This window comes from Beta vulgaris, chromosome 6 (genome assembly GCF_026745355.1).
Source record: "Beta vulgaris subsp. vulgaris cultivar EL10 chromosome 6, EL10.2, whole genome shotgun sequence".
Taxonomy (NCBI): domain Eukaryota; kingdom Viridiplantae; phylum Streptophyta; class Magnoliopsida; order Caryophyllales; family Amaranthaceae; genus Beta; species Beta vulgaris.
The window spans coordinates 60,651,659-60,674,270 of NC_079207.1; the positions used below are offsets into that span (position 1 = coordinate 60,651,659).

Below are 22,612 nucleotides of genomic sequence, written 5' to 3' on the forward strand. Positions count from 1 at the left end.
GTTTATGAGTCTTCCTCTAAATACTTGTTGGCGACTTCAAAACGTTTTTAATAAAACCTTAACAAATTGGATAGTCAAATACCCTGTAGGCGAAATATAATTCACGCCTACGATTTGGAGATTCCATTGGGGACGATTTAAAAAAATATCTTTATATGATTGGATGAAACATGAAAATACGATTCATTCTCTGCTTATGCCTTAGAAGAAAATATTATTTGGCATAAGCACGACTATTGTTTAAGCCACGATAAGGTAAATCTTCCTTGCCTCATTTAGCGCATGTTCTATGTGTCAGACCACTCCTAGAGGGTTTGTGTTGTGTCATTCCCAAAAGCTTGTGGAGCGATAGTGGTGAATCTTAGTCATAATCAAACCTACACAACCATCGCATTATTCTCATGAACCTGACTTGAGAATTGGAGTGTGTCTTACACATCACCACCTTTTTTAGCAAAGGTACGAAGCGTGGGATCAATATTAGCCTAAACTTAATCATAGTTGAAACGTAGAACTGGACATTACGCTGAGTTTTTTTGGCATCCATATATATTATGTGACATTTGCGTATGATTGCGATTTTTGCCTGTTATTTATTTGTCAAAATGTTGATATGTATTGCACTTGAAATCGCGTCTAATAAAATCATTAAAATTGTCCAAAAGTTCTCCGAATTAGCAAAATGTATGCGCGGGGGGGGGGGGGGGGGGAGGGGCAGTGTGCCAACCACACCTACACTATAAGAATCCGCGTCTTTAACTACTGAATTTTATCATCTGCTCTAACATCGAAAGGTAATATAAAAAATACCGACCGCTTATAATACCGTTGGCATTTACCTACCGCTAGCAATCATTACTGATCGTTTAGCGGTAGGTAATTTTTAAATTAGGCGACCAATAATGCTAACTGGCCCATATAAAGTAACTCTAAATTCAGTATACAACTCTTCCATTATTCTAATCCCATCCCTTTTCTCACTCGACTTCTCCTCTTTTAGAACTCCTTGTTTCTCACTCTTTAACTCAGTCACTTCATCACTTTTTTTTGAGAAAATTACTTCATCTTTCCCTTTCCTCTTACTTTCTCTTTTCATTATTCTCTCCTTTAACCCTCATTAATTAACCCGGAAGACAAAAAGATGGAAGAACTATGCTATGAAACAAGGCAAAAGGGTAGCAACAACAACACCTACCAACAGACGACGAGAGATTTTCAGCCAGTTCCCTAAGAAGACACAGTGAAACTCGAGCAAAAGAAGACACAGTAAAACTCGAGCAATACTCCCACACCCAGAAGAGAACCGTCTTGCTGGCGAAAAATGTTATATAGGAGGTTTTCCTATTTGATTGTATGATAGGTTTAGATCTAGATCTTAAGAATAGAATGATTTTTTTTTTCAGATTTAGGTGATAGAGAAATTTGTACATTAGTCATTTCTTTTGATTTGATTTACTTTTGTTGGTCTTAACATCAATTAAAACTATAGATCCATGCTTTTTTGTTGTTGGATTGAAGATTTTTACCTTTCAATATGAACTTTACATTTAGTAATTGTATAAGTTGCATTTCATCTAATTGATTTTATTCACTTTTTTTTTTGGTTTAACCATGTAAGTACTCATGCTAAAGTTTGAACAATTGTGAATCTTGTTATTTTGGAAGTTAGAGACTTGGAATACACTGGTTATATTCATCGTATTTTGTTTTAGATTTGAAATTTAAAAATTTGAATTTTGAAATCAATTATTGATAATTTCATTAACTAGTTAATTTTTTATATTTTTTTGCCTAAAAGTTACCGACCACCTAGCGGTAGGTGAATTCAATATTGCCTACTGCTTGACGATAGGTAATTTTACGTATCGCTAGTCGGTCGGTATTCTCGAATTACTGACCAACGATATACCAACTAAACATTGCCGACTGTTTAGTGGCCGATAATCAAGTTACCGATCATTTTCATTCATTACCGACTGGATTTGCCGTCGTTAAAAACACTGATTTTTGTAGTGCTAGGTTCACCTGGTGCACAACTCTTGCGCCGGACGCATAGGCTTCGCACCTCGCACATTCCTGTTGCTTAGCGTGCAACCTATATATACGTCTCATGCTATTGCCAATTCGAATATCGTTTAAAGTCCTAAAAAGGCTGTCAATCAATCCATCATTATGTTTGTTAATGTAGGCATGTTTTTATTCCGCCTTCGCGGGATGAGCGCGTATTTGAACCTCATGTAAAGGTTTTGTATTGAAAATGTTTTAAAGTCGCCAACAAGTCTTTAAATAAAACTAATTGGATATTGGAAAATCGTAGGGAAAAATTAGGGACTTATCTAATGTAGATTTTCCATCCTGACTCCATAGATGGTCAATGAATCATAGATTGAGTTCGGAGGTGAGGGTACGAATACGGTCATGAACCACGTTCGCTCAATGCTGGCCTCTACTTAATATCGATTTATGTCAAGTTTAATGCAGAAGAATAACCAAATAGTATTTTCATACACCCTATAGACTAGTCTAAGTTGGTTCCGAAAGCACATAAAAGACTACTTTTCTAGTGATATGTTATTAAGCAATGAATATTATTGGAAACCTAACAAGTGGTTCAAATTATCTGATTAATATTAGAATCTTGATTAGCAATAATAACATGTGGGTGATGAAAGCATTAAATCATACAAGCATGCATGCATATGAATATGAAAAATAAATAAAAAGAAAAAGGTTAGAATGTACGAAAAGAACGTTTTTTATATTAAAGATCTACATCATGAAATAAATAGTTAGTAACTTCAAAATAATAATTTTATCAATTTTTTCACCATATACCCCAATAGACACATAACCGTGTCATCCCATTTAAGGATCCGACGAGGAAACATACCATGTGTCTTAATTGGTCCGACCCAGGGGCAGAGTAGTCTGAAAAGCCATTCAAAACGATTTCAAAAAGTGTTAAAGTCATAGTTTAAAGCCCAATTAATTATTCATGATAATTAATTGTATTTGAGGCCAATTCTTTGAAAAGCCCAATTGCTAATTAATTGATTTATTTTAATAAATAAATATTTTCAAAAGATATTTTTTATAAGTCAAAATCAAATTTTATCCCGTAAAATCAGATATCTGTATTCAAAAGATAAAATAAAATCGTTTAGAACGCCTTTTTATCAAAACACTATCTAGACGTGTCAGAAACAAGCTTTGGGTCGAGCGCAAGGCTTGCGTCGAGCACATGTGTCCTAACACATGGGATTCCACGTAAGCCGCGCCTGGTGCACAGCCTATGCCAAACGCACCAGAACCGCCACGTAGACTTCTGTTTAATGTAGAGTCTTGCGTCAAGCGCAGTTAGTTCTCTGCTTGAGAAGCGAAATTTCTTATCTTTTTCAAAACTTGTGTCACGTGTACGCTTTTTACTGGGCATGCCGCGTCACGTGCTTGACATGTCAGCTGCGCCGGGCGCAGCTGGCGCGTGAGGCGCAGTTATGTTTTCCCTATAAATAGGCCTGATTTTTGTACAGACTCACATTAACAAACTTCGAACTCTACGAATATATTACGAACCTCTCCATGAATTACAAAATCCCCCTACAAAAACTCATACCTTTCAAACGTAAACACATTGAAATCTACACTTTCAAACATTCAGATTTTCAAGCTTCACGATTGCTCGTCCCGAAGGTTGTGAATCTCGCAGACCCGAGCCACTGTGTAATCCTTAGGATCCTTGAATAAATTCTCTATTTTTATATTGAAGTTACTAACTATTTCTATCATGATGTAGATCTTTAACATAAAATCGTCCCGACTACATATTGTAATCCGTCCTTTTTTAATATATATTTATATACTATTATATGCATGGCTGATCATTCTATGAACATTATATGATTGTCCTGCTTTATTGCTTTTATCATGCACATGTTATTTTTGTAAATCAAAGACCTAAAGAACTATTCTAACATTAATCAAATTAATTTAGACAACCTACTAGGTTCCCTGTAAATTGATTGCATAATAACATATCACTAAAAATTACTCATTTATGTGTTTCTTGAACCAACCTAGACTACATTATTTTTCAAGTGTATAAAAATATTATATGATTATTGTTTGGCATTAAATCTGTAATGAATCGATATTCAGTAGAGGCCAGCAATAGGCAATATGGTTCCTTACTATATTGTACCCTCACCACTGAACTCAATCTCTGGTTCACTTTGACCATATATGGAGTCATGAGTCATGACATTGGATAAGTCCCTAATTTGTCCCTACAAATTTTCCATATCCAATTAGGTTTATGATTCTTCCTAAAAAGAATTGTTAGCAACTTCTTTCAAAACAATTTTCAATAAAAACTTAATAATTGGGTAGTCAAATCAAATAAGCGCTCATCCCGCCTACAACCCTTGACAATTGTTTTTTTGCACCATATACACTTGTGAGTTTCCGAATTCACCATATACCCCAACGTTTAAAAAAAATACATCAACCTACCTTACGACTAACAAAAGTCTAACGCCGTAAGTCATTAACTTCTAATCCCTCCTCTAAACCTAATTAACTAACCTAAACCTTAGCCAAACCCTAACCCCTAATCTAATACCCTAACCCTAACACTAACCACCTAACCATCCCTTACCCCTACTGCTCCACCACCCCCGATGCCCCCTTCCACCACAGTTCCCCCTCCCCTTCTCAACCGTCGCACCCATGTGCGACGGTTGCGGAGGAAGGGGAGGGGGTTGCGTGACTGCGATGGAATAGGAGGGGGAGGTGGGGTTGCGCTACTATAGGGGAAGTGGAGGTGGCTTCAGGGGTGGTAGGGAGGGGTGGTGGTTGGGTGGTTAGGGTTACATGTATTAAATTAGGGGTTAGGATTAGGGTTTGGCTTAGGTTTAGGGTAGTTAATTCAGATTAGAGGGGGATTAGAGCTTAATGACTGACGAATTAACTTCTGTTAGTCATAAGATGTACTTCTTAAAAAGTATTGGGCATATGGTGAATTTCAAAAGTCGAAAGGGTATATGGTGCAAATTGTTTTTTGTCAGGGGTATATAGTGAAAAAATTGTAAATTTATTCAAGGACCCTTAGGATTATACTCTAGCTTGGGTTTGAGATATTGACAACCTTCGAGGCGAGCAATCGTGAAGCCTAAAAATTAATATGAATGTCTGTATGTATGTGTTTTGTCAGAAAATATGTGTTTGTGTGTTGTGTTTATGTTTGTTTATGTGTAGATATGAAATATATGGAAATTTTTAGAAAGAATCTGCGAGTTTATTCGTAGAAGTGTGAGGTGTGAAAGTCATAATGTAAAAAAGTGTTTTTCAATTCTAAAATCCCCAGATATCCGAAATTTTTCGTATCGGATTTTTGGTGATTCGAAATTTTCGGACTGGATCCGATATCCGATTATGCACGCCCTACAATTCCGTTCACTTCAGTTTAGTTCAATTCAAAAAAATTAAGCTTAGTTCAGTTCAGACAAATTAAGTTAAGTTGGTTTTAGTAAAAAAGAACATATATGTTCGGAGATAAAAAAACCGAGATAAGTTCGGTCGAGGAAAAGGGTTTTAACCCTATTTCTATTTTAAAGAAAAATTTGTAAATCAAGAAGTTAGGAGATAAATTTTGAAAAAAAAATTAAAGATAAATTCAATAACTAATAAAAGAAAAAAAAAGTGATGTCATTTCTTCGACAAATTGTCAGCGCAAATTATAATATATCAGTAATTTTGATACTCTTTAATTCAATTAAATCAACTCATTATGTTGATTGTTTTTGTTCGAAATCTAGTCACCGATCAAATAAAATTAAAAATCACAATCACTCACTAACTTTTTGAGTCTGGTAACCGAGCCCAACTTTAGATCTCCAACCTTTTATATTAGTGAATTAATATATTCATATTCATCTAATTATTAAAATTTCACATTTTAAGCATAATCATTACTATTATATATAGTGAAATAACAAGTTTTGAAAAAAAAAATCATGCATGCACATAAGATTAGTTTAACATATTACTAGGTTTTAGCGTCGGCTCCTACTACAATTTGAAGGATTCGACTCGTATTTCATACCCAAGTTGGTGTCGTATCGCGCAAAACCGGATATTTGGCAAAAAATGATGAGTCCAAGTAACAGAGTTTCATATAGGGTTTTTCACAAAATTGAAACCAAAAAACCCGAAAACTGGTCAAAATGGGCAGTTACTGAACCGGAAAATTTGGGATTAAATGGTTCAATTAGTGAACCGAGAAAAATTACGGTATAACGGTACAATTACGGTTATGATTTTCTATAAAACGGTTAACTGAATAACTAGAAAAAATATCTTATTTTATTATTATTTAATTTTAATAATAATTATATTAATTATATTTTTTATTAAATATAGTAATTTACTAAGTAAAGTAGTGTAGAGTGTGGAGCCTGTAGACTGATTTATGTAAGAAAATGTAAGTCTGTAAGTATTAAGTAACAAAATGTAAAGCCTTGTTCATCCTTCAACTTGTAATAGTTACTATGTTGCCTTTGTGTACTCAATGTGAATTACTCTCTCCCATAGTTTAGAGATGATTGTTAACCGTTTATGCGATTACCGGTTTGAACGGTTACAGTTACGGTTCGCAAAAATGGCGGAACCAATACTTTAGGTTATGGAACCGAAATCTTATTTCGGGACGGTTAACAACTATGAACACCCCTAGTTTTATACTAGCTAAAGGATAGTTTTGGCATTTTAATAGTTACATAACTAAGATCACAAATCAAATGGATCAAAATATTAGGATAAATAAGAAATAGAAAGGGGATTTCTTGTTGGTGACTATGGCTGACGATCTGATCACGAGATGCGCGAATCTCAAAATAACGATGGAGGAGGAGGAGGTTATAGTTCTTGAGACTTCCCTTGACAATGCTGCAACATCTAATATTGAACTTTCTGTGGTGGGACGAGTTATGACGGAAAGACCTTTTAATTTCGAAGCTTTTAAGAGAACCATGAATCAAACATGGAGTATCTCGAAGGCGACACTTTTTCGGCCTATTGAGAACGGGCTCTTTGTGGTGCAATTCGCCACACATAGGGATCGAACGAGGGTATTGGAGAGACGCCCTTGGATGTTTGATCAACACTTAATTCTAATGAACGAAATCGATGGTTGTACGCAACCTTCCGATATTCAACTCACTCACTCCCCGTTCTGGGTGCGTCTCTATAACCTCCTATTGGACAGCCGAACTGAAAACCATATTCGTTCGTAGCATTGGAGGCACTGTAGGCAAGGTGTTGGAGGTGGAGTTTTCGGGTGTTTCATGGGACAAATCGGTTCGTGTAAAAGTGTTGCTTGAAGTTTTAAAACCGCTGCGCATAATCATCAAACTCCGCAACACTAAGGGTACCATTGTTATTGTGGAAGTGAAATATGAACGTCTCCCGACGTTCTGCTATACGTGTGGCTGTCTTGGTCACATTGAACATGACTGCAGTAGGGTGCATGAAGATGATAGGGAGGTGGAAAAGCAGTGGAGCACTTGGCTTCGTGCCTTCCCGCGCCGATGCAGATTACAAATGAATGAGGAAGCGAAGAAATTCTTGCAGAGTGCAAAAACTTTAGTCTTTGACAAAAGGGTGGAGGATGAAGAAATCACGGTTGGTGATCCAAATGGTGTAGAAAATGGTGTGTAAAATGTGGAACAAATTTCAAAGAAGGACAATAATTTGCTTGGTGCTTATGTGGCGCCACTTTTGCAGACTACTTTGTCTCCAATATTGAGTACATCCACATCTCCAGTAAGTAATAATAATACTCCTATTTCATTTGTTGTGGGTAGTGGAGGGAACATGAATAAAAATTAAAAATTAAAAAACACAAAAAAGAGAGTAGTAGGGGAAAATAAAAAGGGTGTTTTCAATGGGTTGGTGGTCCCTGGTACTACTAAGAATGATAAAAGAAAGATGAGGGAGGACATGTTGATTGATGATGAAAAAGATGGTGGTGATTATATTACAAAAAAGAGCAAACTTTCTTGTGATAATGTTACTGATTTGGTTGAAAATAATGGGCTGGTGTCTGTTGTGCATGAAACTGTTATGGGAGGTCCAATTGATCTTCAAGTAGCGGAGGTTGGAGTGAACCAACCCCGCGAACATCAATGAAACTCTTGAGTTGGAACTGCAATGGGCTTGGCAACCCATTGTCAGTTAAAGCTCTCCAAGACTGGTGTTGGAGAGATAGGTCGGAGATGGTTTTTGTAATGGAAACCAAGATGGATTCACAACGACTTGAATTGATCCGAAATAGATGCAGTTTTACTAGTGGTGTTTGTTTTAGTAGTAATCGCAGATCAGGAGGAATGGGTTTGTGGTGGCGTGATGTGACGGTGAACGTTTGCTCCTTTTCTAACCATCATGTAGAGGTGGATGTTTGTGATGGGAATAATATCGCTATTTGGAAAGCGGTGGGGGTGTATGGTTGGCCTGAAGCAACGAATAAACATTTGACATGGGATCTTATGAGATCCATTAGACATGGAAGCGCTTTACCGATGCTTTTGTTTGGTGATTTCAATGAGATTCTGGGGATGCACGAGAAGGAGGGTGGAGCTATTCGCGGAGAGCGACAGATTGATGCTTTTAGGGAGGCTGTTGAGGAGTGTGGGTGTCGTGATTTGGGTTACAGAGGCAACATTTTTACATGGCAGCGTGGAAAGTCCATTGATACTGTTATTAGGGAGCGGCTGGATCGGTGCATGGCAGATATTAATTGGTGCAACTTATTTCCATATGCGGAGGTGATTCATTTTCCTATTTGTCAATCGGACCATGGGGCTATATTACTGAAGTTTGGAGACAAACCGGAACGAAGGCAACAGGGGAAATTATTTCGATTTGAGGCTCTTTGGTTGTCGAGTGAGGATTGTAGCAAAGTTTTTGGGGATGTGTGGTTAGCTGGGGTCGGGGACTCAATCCATTCTCGCATTGAGCAGGTTGCAAACTCTCTCTCCTCTTGGGCCTCGAAAACTTTTGGTGATGTGCGTAAGAGAATTCAAGGAAACTGAACGAAAGCTAAAAGCAAAGCAAGGGGGTCAGCTGGACGCCCATTTGATGCAGCGTTGCAATAAGTTAAGTACTGAACTATGCGATTTGCGTAAACTAGAGGAGAGCTACTGGCACGCGCGAGCGCGTGCTAATGAACTTCAGGATGGTGATAAAAACACGAGCTACTTCTATCATAAAGCAACTCAACGCAGGAAGAGGAATTTGCTTAAGGGTCTATTTAATGAGCAGGGTGAATGGAAGGAGGACAAAGAAGATATGGACCTGATTATTGACCAATATTTCTCGAAATTATTTGCATCAGAAAATTCGAGTGGTTTCGAGGAAGCAATGGAGGGTCTAGAAGAACTGGTAACGGGGGAGATGAATGAAAATCTTGACTTAGAGCCCACAGGGGAAGAAATTCGAGACGCCTATTTCAGATGCATCCTAACAAGGCCCCGGGGCCTAATGGAATGCATGCCCTATTTTTCCAGATGTTTTGGGGCACTATTGGGAGTGATGTGATCCAGTTTGTGAAAGCTTGGTGGCGCGGAGATGTGGACTTAAAAGAGGTAAATAGCACTTGTATTGTTTTAATTCCGAAAATAAATGACCCAAAGAGAATGACAGAGTTTAGACCTATAAGCCTGTGCAATGTTTTGTACAAAATTATTTCTAAAACTCTTGCAAATAAGTTGAAACCTATGTTGGGATCTATTATTTCCGGTAATCAGAGTGCTTTTGTACCTAAAAGGCTTGATACTGATAATGCGTTGGTGGCTTTTGAGATTTTTCATGCTTTGAAGAGAAGGGGGGATGGGAAGGATGGTACGGTGGCATTGAAATTAGACATGAGTAAGGCGTATGATAGGGTGGAGTGGGGGTTTCTGGAGAAAGTTATGCTGAAGATGGGGTTCAGTCGCAGTTGGGTACAACGTGTAATATTTGTATTTCGAGTGTGACTTTCTCGTTTAAGTATAATGGCAGTATTTCGGGATCTCTCTCTCCTATTCGAGGTCTTCGGCAAGGGGATCCAATTTCGCCGTATTTATTTCTTATGTGTACAGACGCTTTCTCCCGTTTGATTACGAAAGCGGCAAGTGAGAATAAGATTCATGGTGCGTATGTTTTCTGGGGAGCACCTAGAGTTTCTCACCTTTTCTATGCTGATGATAGTATTTTATTTGCTAAAGCTAATTTACAGGAGTGCTCTAAAGTGGCTAATACAATCAGAACGTATGAAAGAGCATCTGGGCAGAAAGTTAATCTAAGTAAAACAGAAGTAGCTTTCAGCAAATGTGTGAATCTTGAGAGAAGAAAGGAAATTGTGGAGACTCTGGGGGTTAAGGAAGTTGAGAAGCATGAAAAGTATCTTGGATTGCCAACCATCATTGGGCGATCGAAGAAGGTGGTTTTTATGTGTTTGAAGGAGAGGATATGGAAGAAGATGCAAGGGTGGAAGGAAAAGCTGCTTTCGCGACCCGGGAAAGAAGTTCTTATTAAGGCTGTAGCACAGGCTATTCCCACTTACATGATGAGTATTTTTAAAATTCCTGAAGGGCTCATTGATGAAATGCACTCAGTTCTAGCAAAGTTTTGGTGGGGGTCCACTGCAACCTCCAGGAAAATCCACTGTCATAATTGGGAATCTCTTTGCCTCCCAAAAGCTATGGGTGGCATGGGCTTTCGGGATTTGAAGTGTTTCAATCAAGCTTTATTAGCAAAGCAGGGGTGGAGATTATGTCAGGATACCTCTACTCTTCTTCATGGGGTGTTGAAAGCTCGTTACTTTAAACATGCGGCATTCCTTGAGGCTATGAGGGGTTTTGACCCGAGTTATAGTTGGAGGAGCATTTGGGGAGCAAAATCTTTGTTGCTGGAAGGCTTCAAATGGCGGGTAGGTAATGGTACTTGATAAAAGTGTGGAAGGATGCTTGGATACCATGGGAGGGCGCCCATTTCGTCCCGACTCCTCTTCCAAATAGCAATCTTGAGCTCCGAGCTTGTGATTTACTAGATGTTGAACATGGGGGGCGGAAGGAGGATATGGTGAATGAAACTTTTGGTGTGGAAGAGCGTCAAACTGTGTTAGACATTCCTCTACCGTCGACTTGGAAATGTGACACCCAATATTGGTGGCCAACTAATGATGGCAATTATACGGTCCGCTCAGGGTATTGGTTGGGGCGAATGGGTCATGTGCACACATGGGATTTGTTCTTTGGACGAAGAGAGAGAGACATATGGAAGCTTGTATGGAAGATCACGGGCCCCCCCAAATTGTGTCATTTCATATGGAGAGCGTGTAAGGGGAGATTAGGTGTGATGGATGTGCTCTACAGGCGACATATTCGTGAGCATAGCACTTGCCCAGTTTGTGGGTGTGAAGAGGAGACCATAATGCACGCGCTTTTTAATTGTACCTATGCCTCTAAGATATGGCTGCACAGTAACTTTCAAGGCATGCTAATGGAAGCTCTGCACACATCTTTTGCTGAGAGGTTTATGTGGCTCGCTGGAAGGCTTGATAGCGAAGAGTTGGCTTCATTTGGGGCACTTGTGTGGGCGGCGTGGTTCTGCAGAAATCGAAGAGTTTTTGAAGGAGATGCGGGGTTGAATGCCGTCGCTACTGCGGCCGGATTTGTGAAGCTGAAGGTGGATTATGGGCTGTACAAAGACAAGGTTCGCGGTCTCTCTTCCTCGCCTACGCTTGTTGTTGTCTCCTCATGGCAACCCCCTCCACAATCTTATGTAAAAGTGAATGTCGACGCGCATGTAATGCATGGTAATGGTGTGAGTATGGGATGATTATTCGTGATGAGCATGGCAGCATCAAAGCTGCGGGCATGAAGCGTATTGCCTCAAACTGGGCTCCTGAGCTAGCTGAAGCGGGGGCAGCGAGATTTGGCCTTGACGTAGCTCGAAGGCTGGGTTTTGATCGAGTAGTTCTGGAGTGTGATGCATCAAATGTGGTTCGATGCATTAGGGAAAGAAGACAAGGAGCAGCTCCTATTTTCCTCTTCTATGATGATATTCTAGAAATTAGTTCCTCATTTCTGTCGTTTGATTGTGTTCATGTTAAAAGAGCGGGTAACACGGTTGCTCATTCTGTAGCTAGATGGGAAGTTGATGTTAATTCTGAAACTATTTGTACTTCTTTGTTTCCCCAAAGTCTTCAAATTCTGGTGGAACTAGACTTAATATAACTCCTGGCTCTCTTTTCCCCTAAAAAAAAGAAAGAAACGGGGTTTCTTACCTCAATTTCCTTTTGAACGGTTTGGTTCAACTTTTTTTTTCTATTAAATTCCTTTTCTCCTTTTCTTCTCAAATTTCTCAACGATAATATTTCTAACCGTTGTTTCCCTCTCTTACTCCTTCAGTTCTCTCCCTCTCTTCTCTAATTGTGTGAAAATGTTTGTACCCCATCACCAAAAAGCATAAGCTTTTCAGATCTAAATATTGAGAGGCGTTTAGTCGGGTTTTGTGCGACTTTTCGCGCTTGGTGAATTCACGGCGGGTTTCGACATAAATGTCGCTCTTCTGGTGTGTTTTGTCTGAATTTGTCATAAATTTTCTCTAAAATTCTGATTGATTTTGATTCTTTAAATTTTCTTGCGATTTTGATCATCTTACATCTATGTATTCTTGATTGATTCGTCATTTTTGCCTGCTTCTAGCTCCATTCTTCTTGAATTTTCTGATTTTGATTTCTGTTGATCTTTCAATCTTAATTTGAATCAAGCGTTCTGATCTTCATCTTATCCTTCTTATTGATTCTTCCTTCTGAATTTCTTCATTTTCTCATTCAATCATACCTGAAGTTTTAAATTCCAGTCCTTCTGTACCTCTAAATCAAAATCAGAACAATATATATAATATATTCTGCTCAATTAGTATCTTTGAAATTCAATGGTGAAGGATTTACTATTTGGAAAAGATCAATGTTACTAACCTTATCTGCTAAGAACAAGATAGGATTTGTTAATGGAATGTATAAACAACTCGTTGATGAAACATCTGATGAATTTAAGGCCTGGAGTAGGTGTAATGATTTGATTTGTTCGTTTAATTTGGATGAAACTATTGCTGGAAGTGTTATGTTTAAAAAATGAGCCAGATATGTTTACTTCTTGGTAAAATAGATAACATGTGAATCTTAAGTCATACAATTGTCAACCTGTAATAGTTTGTGATCAAGACTTTTAATAGGTATTATGGTGGACGTTCATGTTTGAATACTTGAATAGTTGGATGTGATACTTGAGTGACTTGTAATAGGTTTTGGTTCCATCTCTAATGGTGCTGATCTATTAAGATACCCAGTCAAGTATTAGGAAAATCAAGTAGGTTGTTTGAGGACTATCAAGTATCAACAATGAAAGTTCAAGAGTCATGCGTATTAATTGTATCATCAATCTATGGTGCATTAACTTCCGATTTCGCTTCTAGTGCTTGAGCAATGTTGTTCATTTTGTGGGTATGATTAGGATCTGATGCTTGGGGTTGGATCAGGTATGCAGGTTAGGATTTATTCAAGAGTATTAGAATTTTATGTAGATAATTTAATGACTTTTGGTTTAAAGTCTTGCTTTTGGTGCGTAATAGGTCATTATATTCCAGCTATAGCGCTATGGACATGAGGTAGGAGTTCTTGACTGATGCTATTCTACATCTTGAACTCTATGTTTTTGCCTTATGAAGTAAGCTATAGTTGTAATGCAACTTATGCTAGTATGTGATCAATAATGATTTGCCGTTCAATGAAGATGTTGCTTCCATGTAGAGTAGTATGTGCCTTGTATTTTTCACATGTTTCAGATTAATGTCATATAGGCTACCCCTATATATTGCCGAAATACCAATTTAGTGGTTGAGCCTCAGTTGACTTTGAAGTTACTTAGAAAATGTTGCTCCTTCTCTGACAATGATTTTTTTAATGTAACTTCATATAATTCAAGCTCATCTTGAACTGCAAACATATATTCGATTAGATGTTGATCATGTAGCCTATGAGAAGGCTCAATTTCGAATCAACAGTGTGTCCAATAGCAAGCCTTCTTGTTCAAATATCAATTTGAAAGCTTATATGCTTTTGAGGAACTTTAAAGAACTAAAACAAGTCATTGGTCAGGTTGATGAGAAGCTCTTATTGTCTGGAGTTGATGGGATTGCGATGGACTAGGAATGTCTTCCATGCAGGTATTTAAACACTGCAATAGTAAATTGCAACTCCTAATAGTGTGTATGCACATTCTTTTTTCTTTCTGGTTACAAGTTTAAGTATCTTTACTGAGTCTACTCTTATACGGTAATATGAATCGAGTATTAATGGATTATCTAAGTGGCTTTTGACGTTCCTTGTAAAGTAAAATATTGCACTCAACAATATACTCTTGAGTGTACATAGACCTTATGAAACTCGATATTCTTCGAGGTGGCCCATGTTAGAAATGATTGAATTACATGGGTGAAGGTGAAACTAAGGCCTTTTTTTTACTATTTTTACATTTTGATCTAATTTCTTTCAAGACCTTTTTCTCGATTTAGGGATTTAATCTTATACATGTCTTAGTTAATATGAACTCTAAAGGTTATTAGAAGGTGATCCCTGACGTGAATTCTTTTTGAATCACTCTCTTGAAATTGAGTGAAAAGAATCATTTATTCCTCTTGAAAATTAATTTATCTTCTACAGTTGGTAGCCTTTTAATCATAATGTATTGGCTCGCAATAAACCTTCCGTTTTCTTTTGATTATTTAAGGTCAAACTTAGTGAACTGTAACTACATTTTTCTACTAATATGTAAATAATAGTTGCTCTTGGGATAACCTTCCAGTTAAAGCAATTACGCCTACAGAGCCCATGTTAAGAGGAAGTTGATCCGTGTTGCATACTTGCAATTACTCCACTTTGAAAGATCACCAGGTATGTATTCCACTTTAAAATGATCACTTCTCCTCCAATCATTTTTAATATCCCGAACCCCGTGAATACTTTCAAACCATTTTGACATGCCTCTACATTTCATTTAGATCTCCACCAATAATATTTTTGTTTGAGGGATACCCACTTCATCTAAAGCCTTCAAACTGACGTGAAATATCTTCTTCTACATTGACTTGAGGGCTGAGGTGCATAAATTAAACACTAAGAGTATGTATAATCTCTCTATTATTGCATATGATCTTTACTCTCATAATACTATCGCCCTTCCTGAATACCTTAACTACTTGTATTATACCAATTACACTCCCACTTGTATCTTGTCCTGAATATCACAAGTTATAAGCCCAAGGACTATATTTCTAACTCACTCTCCTGCATTGGGTCTCTTGCAGACATATTATGTTTTATGTTTATTCTCTTCATAATTTTTTACTACCTCTACTCACTTCCGTATAAGATATCCAAAATCCTATATGCATCTTAGTCCAAATGTACTTCCCTAGTCTCCTTTGCCTATGACTTGTCCTAGAAGCCTTGCTCATCTTTCACCACACTTGCAAAAGGGCGTGGCGTGTTGCTTCAGGGAGACGAGCGAATACTTATCATCCACGGGAGGTCTAGGAAGTGCATTGCATCGCTGTGAGGCGACGCCCCCCCAAATAAATATCTTAATGGCTCAAGCTCATGGATGTGACTGAGTTTCACGCTGCTGCCAGCCATTGCAGCTCTGCTCCTTCATCTGGGCTTAAGGGCCTGTTCTCCCCAGCTTATTTTCAGTTCAGTTCAGTTCAGTTCAGTTCAGTTCAGTTCAGTTCAGCTCTAATAAGTTCAGTTCAGTTCAGTTCAGCTCCAATAAGTTCAGTTCAGTTCAGTTCAGCTCCAATAAGTTCAGTTCAGATCAGTTCAGTTCAGATCAGTTCGTAGTTCAGTTCAGTTAGTTCAGTTCAGTCTATTCTTTTTATGTAATATTTTTTATTATGTTTTTATAATTTATTTTACTAATTACTATTATTATTTATTATATTATTATTATTATTATTTAAATATATATCATTATATTAAGATTTATTATTATTATTAATTATTATTATTATTTATTGTTGTTGTTGTTGTTTCTATATATTTTTTTATTATAGCTTTACTAATTATATTACTATTATTATTAGGAGGAACATGGTTTAGGTCAAAGCACAAATAAACCACTTTTTTTACCATAAACCAATCAAATCGCGTCAAGACGGTTATGATGTAATTTTCGCGGTCAACCCAATCATATTTTTTATTACTAAATATTTTTAAATTATTAAATCTAATTATTAAAATAGTAATATTAATTTACTTCTTAGATATTTTTTTATCGTCAATTTATTGTATTAATATATTAATACAAATATAATATAATATTTTAATTATCATTACTATCATTAATTATTATTATTATTAATTTATGATTATTAATATTATTTATTTATAACTATCATTTAAAGATATTCAAAATACTACTATTATTATTATTCATTATTATTACTTATCATTATAATTATTATTTAATATTCATATTATTATTGTTTAAAATATTATTTATATATTTATTACATTCAATTTATTTCAATGTAATATAATTCAATTCAATTCAATTCAGTTCAGTTCAGTTCAGTTCAGTTCAGTTCAGTTCAGTTCAGTTCAGCTCTGATAAGTTCAGTTCAGTTCAGCTCCCATAAGTTCAGTTCAGTTCAGTTCAGCTTTGATAAGTTCAGTTCAGTTCAGTTCAGTTCAGCTGTTTTATGCCGAAGAGAACAGGCCCTAAGGGCCTGTTCTCCCCAGCTTATTTTCAGTTCAGTTCAGTTCAGTTCAGTTCAATTCAGTTCAGTTCAGTTCAATTCAGTTCAGTTCAGTTCAATTCAGTTCAGTTCAGATCAGTTCAGTTCAGTTCAGTTCAGTTCAGTTCAGCTCTTGACAATACTTTTACTCTCACATATCACTATTCATTTCAGTTCAATTCAGTTCAGTTCAGTTCAGATCAGTTCAGTTCAGATCAGTTCAGTTCAGTTCAGTTCAATTCAGTTCAGTTCAATTCAGTTCAGTTCAGTTCAATTCAGTTCAGTTCAGTTCAGTTCAGCTGTTTTATGCCGAAGAGAACAGGCCCTAAGTCTTGTACTCACAGGCTGTGCTTAATTTAACATATCTAATAATTTTTGATATTCTATAAGTGATTTGTCTTCTGCCACTATGTATAATAAGATATAGGAAATATTATCTTTAATAAGTTAACTTTTGCGTGTTTTTCTTAAAATAAGTCAACTTTTTAGTTAACTATGAATAAGTTAATTTTGTATTTACTTTTGCTATAAATGAGTTAAATCACAACGTCATCCTATTAAAATGTGACACATATGATAATATCCACATCATTAACTCGTTTATGGGAAAGTAGATACAAGATTAATTTATTTTAAAATAATCAAAAGATTGACTTATTTTGAGAAGATCAACCACAGGTTGACTTATCAAAAATAATTTTTCCTAAGATATAGTTATGCTCTTATATTTCATATTATATATCAATGGAACATATTGCCACTGATTCCCAACATCTTTAATCTACTATTTGTTGGTAAAATGATTATACTAATTGATGTGCATACCAAACAGGGCCTTAAATGATATGCATTCATGAGTATTTGTGATCGATAAAATGCATCAACCTATTTATCTTAGCAGAAAGTGTTTCCCTGAAAACATAGTTGAAATCCTATACTAATTAATTATTTGTAAATCACATGATGGAAGTCCCAACATTGAATCTCAACTGTTTTATGCTTACTCTGCATGGGGCTTTGGATCCCATGTGTGCTTTGCCACAAATTTAAAATGATGATATGTTTGTATATTTTATTTGTCTTTATTGAATATTTCCTTCTTTTGGAGAAATTTTATGAACACGGGGCTAAAGAGGGATCATGTAATTAGGCGTGTGCAAAGGGTAGGGTCGAACTGACATTCGGATCAGATCAGACTGAGGATTTCGGTCCGGTTCCCGGTCCGCCGAATGGTTCAGTCCCCGGTCCGCCGAAAATCAGAATTTTCAGTTTCTGGTCCGGTTCAATCCAAACCCGGAAAATTCCGACCTGGATCGGTGGACCGGAATTAATGTTTCTTTTAGTTAAAGAATAGTTTAAAGGTAAAAAAAAAATTCAAAGTTATAAATTTAAAAAGCTAAAAACCTACTCTTTATTAACTTTAAAATTATTGTTGTTAGAATTATTAAATTTTAATGTACGTAATTTATAAATATGTAAAAAAAAAGATTTGTTTCTAGACATGTAGATTTCAGTCCAACATGTCCAAAACCGGATCGGGAAAATTCTGATCCATTCTCGATCCAAAAAATTTCAGATTCTGATCCACTGATTTCGGTTCGGTCCAATCTGAAGTGGTGCACACTCCTCCATGTAATGTGTCACTAAAAAGGGACGGGGGATGAATTAACATAATGGTCACTAAAAGATTTTGAAGACTAAAAAAGTATGTCCATATATATACATAGACTTGTTAGAAAAAATTGGGCAGCGTTTAGAATAATTTATCATCATAATAGTACAACGAAGCAATCATTAGCTTTGTTTTTCAATGACCTCCAACTTGATATAAGATAATGGTACAAATTTTGTTAGTCCTATTTTTTACGGTTTTTTCACCAAGTACCCCTGTAGTTTAACAAAATTCATGGGGTACCCCTAACTTTAAACTAATGCACTAGGTATCCCTGACAATTTAATAAACAGCAATAAATACCCTTACTCATTGACGGCGTTAAGTTGCCGTTAGTGGGTTATTACATTAATGCCCTCATTAAGGCGCTAGTAAACCCAATCCTTCGAAAAAAAACCCTCCAACTCCCATTCATCTTCCCTCTTCCTCTGTTCTTCTTCCTTCAAGTCGGTTAGCAAAAAATTTCCAAAAAAATCTGGGTTGAATTATTCTGCGAACAAATCAAAATCTTTGCACTTGGAAGTTGACGCGAAAAAGGGAATCGTCCTTGGGTAAGCTAAGGAAGTGAGTTCGCAAATTTTAAGGGTGATCTTTTCAAAATTCCACAAAGGTAAGATTTTGTAACTCTTTTTTTTGAAAATTTTGCATTATTTAGTTGTTAAATCTGACTGGGTGTGTTATTCATGTTCATCCATGCTATATTTCATAATTTCCTGTTTAGGGTTATTTGATATCACAAGTTCTTTCAGTTTTTGGTATTTTTGCTGTTTTAGCAATTTTTTTGCATGAATTCCGTATAATGTTGAATAGGTGTGTTTATTTCTTCATGTATGCTGAAATTATGTAGTTTTTGGTTTAGGGTTCTCTGCATTCTCAAATTCTCTTCCATTTTGTTTGTTTGATTTCATTTTAGATGGAAGGGATGTGGTTGTTGTGTGATTATAAGGGTAAGCAGTTTGATGTTAGGGTGGAAGATGTAGACTTAACTAGTATTATTGATTTGTTCAATGAGATACATGATGAGTCTGTGAAGCAAGGTGTGTGGTTGCCTGAAAATTTTAGAGTCCATTACAAGCATCCAAGGACCAAAAAACTAGTGGAGTTGTATGATGATCCACATCTTTCAAATATGTGGGGTGGGTTTGTAGGATTGGATACTTTGAGGTATTCATAGAGGATACACAGCAACCTCCTAGGTTTGTGATGAAATTAGTGAAGGACTTGAGGGAAGAAAAGAGAAAAGCTGAGGCTGAGAAACTTAGAAAGATTGCTGAAGAAAAGGAAAGAGAGAGGGAGGAAGAAAGAAAAAGACAGGAAGAAGAAGATGAATTGAGGGAGTTGGAGGAGCATATGTCCCCTGTGGCAATTGAAATTCCAGTTTATAATCCTGATGATATGAGCGGATATGAGTGTGATGGAGTATTTAAGGATTTTTTCACAAGAAGAAGTGGTGATGGAGAGTCACAACCTGAAGCAAGTCACAAGCACACTCCCCTGCCCCCCCCCACCACAAACAGACTCCCCTGCCCCCCCCTCCACCACACACAATCCCCTGTCCACCCTTTCCAACCACCCCCATCTCCTCCCCAAGCTTCCCCTCCTCCATCCCCACCACCTGAAACACAACCACAAACACAATCACCTCCCCAAGCTTCCCCTCCTCCATCCCAACCAACTGAAACACAAACACACTCAGATCCCCAATCTTCCAAACCTGCTGCTTCAAAGAAAGTAGGTGCTGCAAAGAAAAAGGGAGCAAAGAAGGGGTTTAAAGCTGCTAAAACCACTGCTAAGAGGGTTGGTACATATGTACCAAAGACTAGGAGATCAGAGAGAGGGGTTAGGAAGCCTAGAATGCCTCCCCAACAACCTGAGCATCAACCTGAGCATAGGGAAGATGAACTGGAAGAAGAATCTGAGGATGATGAGGTTGATGATTATGTTTGGGAAGAAGGGAGTTCAGATGATGAGGGTTATGATTTAGAATTAGAGGGTGAAGTTGAGGATGAAGAAGTGGATGTATTGCTAGAGAAAGAATTTGAGGATTACTTGGATGGGGGGTCAGTTTTAGACAAGTTGTACACAAATGGTACAGTTGTGGGAGAGATGCTTTTTGGGCAGGTGAAGCTTGATCAGTGGATGATCTTTTCAAACAAAGATCACTTCCTTGGAGTGTTCAAGGACTACTGTATTCAGAGGGGTTTGCAGTGAGGGTTGAGAAGGCTGACAACCTTAGGTTCACTGCTAGGTGTATAATAGAGGACTGTGAGTGGAGAATTCATGCATCCAAACTGATGGATGGCATTAGTTGGGCCATAAAGTCTGTAACAGGTGAGCATAAGTTGTGTGGCAGAATGGAGGAGAACCCAATGGTTACCAGTGTTTGGTTAACAAGGCATTTGGGTGATGTAATTAGTGCAAACCCTGATGTACCTGTGCACTCATTACAGAAAATGTGTTTGGAAAGGTTTAGGATAAAGGTGAAGGAAAGGTTGTTATATAAGGTGAAGTGCATGACAAAGGAGCAGATGTATGGGGGCTTCTCTGAATCCTATGGGCTGCTACCAGCATATGCAGAGATGATAAAGAGGACTAACACTGGTAGCTATGCTTTGGTGACTTGGACAGCCAACTCTTCAAACAGCACACCAAAGTTCAAGGCTTGTTTCTTCTCATTTGCAGCTCAGTTCAAGGGGTTTCTAAGAGGGTGCAGACCTCTTATTGGGTTTGATGGGACACATTTAAGTGGGTTCTATAAAGGAATCTTGTTGACTGCTGTGGCTATTGATGGAAATAATGAAATATTTCCAATAGCTTATGGGATAGTGGACACAGAGAGTAAAGATAGTTGGAGCTATTTTTTCAGAAACTTGAAATTGGTTTTCCAGTCACAAGGTGTTAACAAGGATGACTGGACATTCATAAGTGACAGGATGAGGGTAACATTTCTTTCCTTCCATAATTAAATATCTAACTTATCTTTCCTTACATCCTTTTTTGTTCCAAACTAACTGATTTCATTTATTTCTCTTCCATGTAGGGTGTTGAGGGAGCACTGTTGGAGGTGTTCCCTAAAGCTACTAGGAGGATTTGCTGTCAACACCTATATTCCAATTGCAAGAATGCTGGATTCACTGGCCCTGCTTTCCACAAATCTTTTTGGATTGCTGCTAATGCCTACAACCTTTATGTATACAACAAAGCCATGGAGAAGATAACAAAGGTTGATCCTAAAGCTACAGAATATCTGGACAAGGCAGAGGAGCAGTGGTCTAGGCATGTATTTGACCCTGTTGTGTGTTGTGATCACAACACAACAAATTTTGTTGAGTCTTTCAATGCGTGCACAAAACCTTTCAGAGATCTCCCTGTCCTCACTTTGTTGGAAGGTAAGGAAATTGTTTTGTTTTCTTGTTCTACATATGCCTCTTATTAGGTGCTTATTTTGTTGTTCTACATTTGCAGAAATTAGGGGTTGGTGTATGAAAAAGGTGGGGGCTAGATTTGACAGAGCTGTTGACATGGAACCCACTGACCTCACTGACTATGCCACTAAGTTGTTGGAGGTCAGGGCTGATGAAAGCAGGTTCTGCCATGTTGTGGAAGCTGGTGGAGGGGAGTTTGAGGTGCTGGATGATCATGTGCACTTCCCTATCAGGCTATAAACTAGGACATGTGGCTGTGGCAAATGGCAGGGCACTGGTATACCCTGCAAACATGGTTTGAGGGTTATTTTTGACCAGAGGCTTAACCCACATGACTATGTCTCTGACTACTACAAGGGGGCTGCATATAAAGAGACCTATGCAAGCCACATACACCCATGCCTGACTCCTCTCAATGGCCTGAGTTTGAACTCCCTATAATTGACCCTCCCTCATTCAAAAGATGTGCTGGAAGGCCTGCTAAACAGAGGAAGAGAGGTCCAAATGACAAGAAAAAAGGGAAGAGGAGCAGCACTATTAGGTGTGGCAAGTGCAAAGAAATAGGTCACAATTCAAGGACATGCAAGGGAGGGGCTACACAGAAGCAAAGGAAGGAATCTGGTGCATCAACATCCCAACCACAACAATCTGATGGGAGTACTCAGCATGGAAGGAAAAGAAA

General features: G+C 37.5%; 2 protein-coding genes across 2 annotated transcripts; both read left to right on the top strand.

Annotated features, from left to right (window-relative positions):
- The first annotated feature begins 8,180 nt into the window (after nt 1–8,180).
- On the top strand, nt 8,181–11,874 carry LOC125498516 (uncharacterized). The gene is made up of 6 exons (XM_057395821.1): nt 8,181–8,971; nt 9,015–9,435; nt 9,561–9,638; nt 9,801–9,995; nt 10,043–10,973; nt 11,084–11,874. Exons 1-6 carry the CDS (start codon nt 8,181–8,183, stop codon nt 11,872–11,874), a joined length of 3,207 nt encoding a protein of 1,068 aa, XP_057251804.1.
- An 8,862-nt stretch (nt 11,875–20,736) lies between these two features.
- LOC130591874 (uncharacterized) lies at nt 20,737–22,170 on the top strand. The gene is made up of 3 exons (XM_057395822.1): nt 20,737–21,444; nt 21,546–21,894; nt 21,971–22,170. Exons 1-3 carry the CDS (start codon nt 20,800–20,802, stop codon nt 22,168–22,170), a joined length of 1,194 nt encoding a protein of 397 aa, XP_057251805.1. The 5' UTR covers nt 20,737–20,799.
- The last annotated feature ends 442 nt before the right edge of the window (nt 22,171–22,612 follow it).

Excerpts from the sequence above, each read along its gene's own strand:
- LOC125498516 (XM_057395821.1), top strand. The coding sequence starts at position 8,181 with ATGAAACTCTTGAGTTGGAACTGCAATGGGCTTGGCAACCCATTGTCA. Across the intron at positions 9,436-9,560 it reads TGGAGGGTCTAGAAGAACTG|ATGTTTTGGGGCACTATTGG; the intron begins GTAACGGGGGAG and ends CTATTTTTCCAG. Across the intron at positions 9,996-10,042 it reads TGGGGTTCAGTCGCAGTTGG|TATAATGGCAGTATTTCGGG; the intron begins GTACAACGTGTA and ends TTCTCGTTTAAG.
- LOC130591874 (XM_057395822.1), top strand. The coding sequence starts at position 20,800 with ATGGATGGCATTAGTTGGGCCATAAAGTCTGTAACAGGTGAGCATAAG. Across the intron at positions 21,445-21,545 it reads TCATAAGTGACAGGATGAGG|GGTGTTGAGGGAGCACTGTT; the intron begins GTAACATTTCTT and ends TCTTCCATGTAG. Across the intron at positions 21,895-21,970 it reads TGTCCTCACTTTGTTGGAAG|AAATTAGGGGTTGGTGTATG; the intron begins GTAAGGAAATTG and ends CTACATTTGCAG.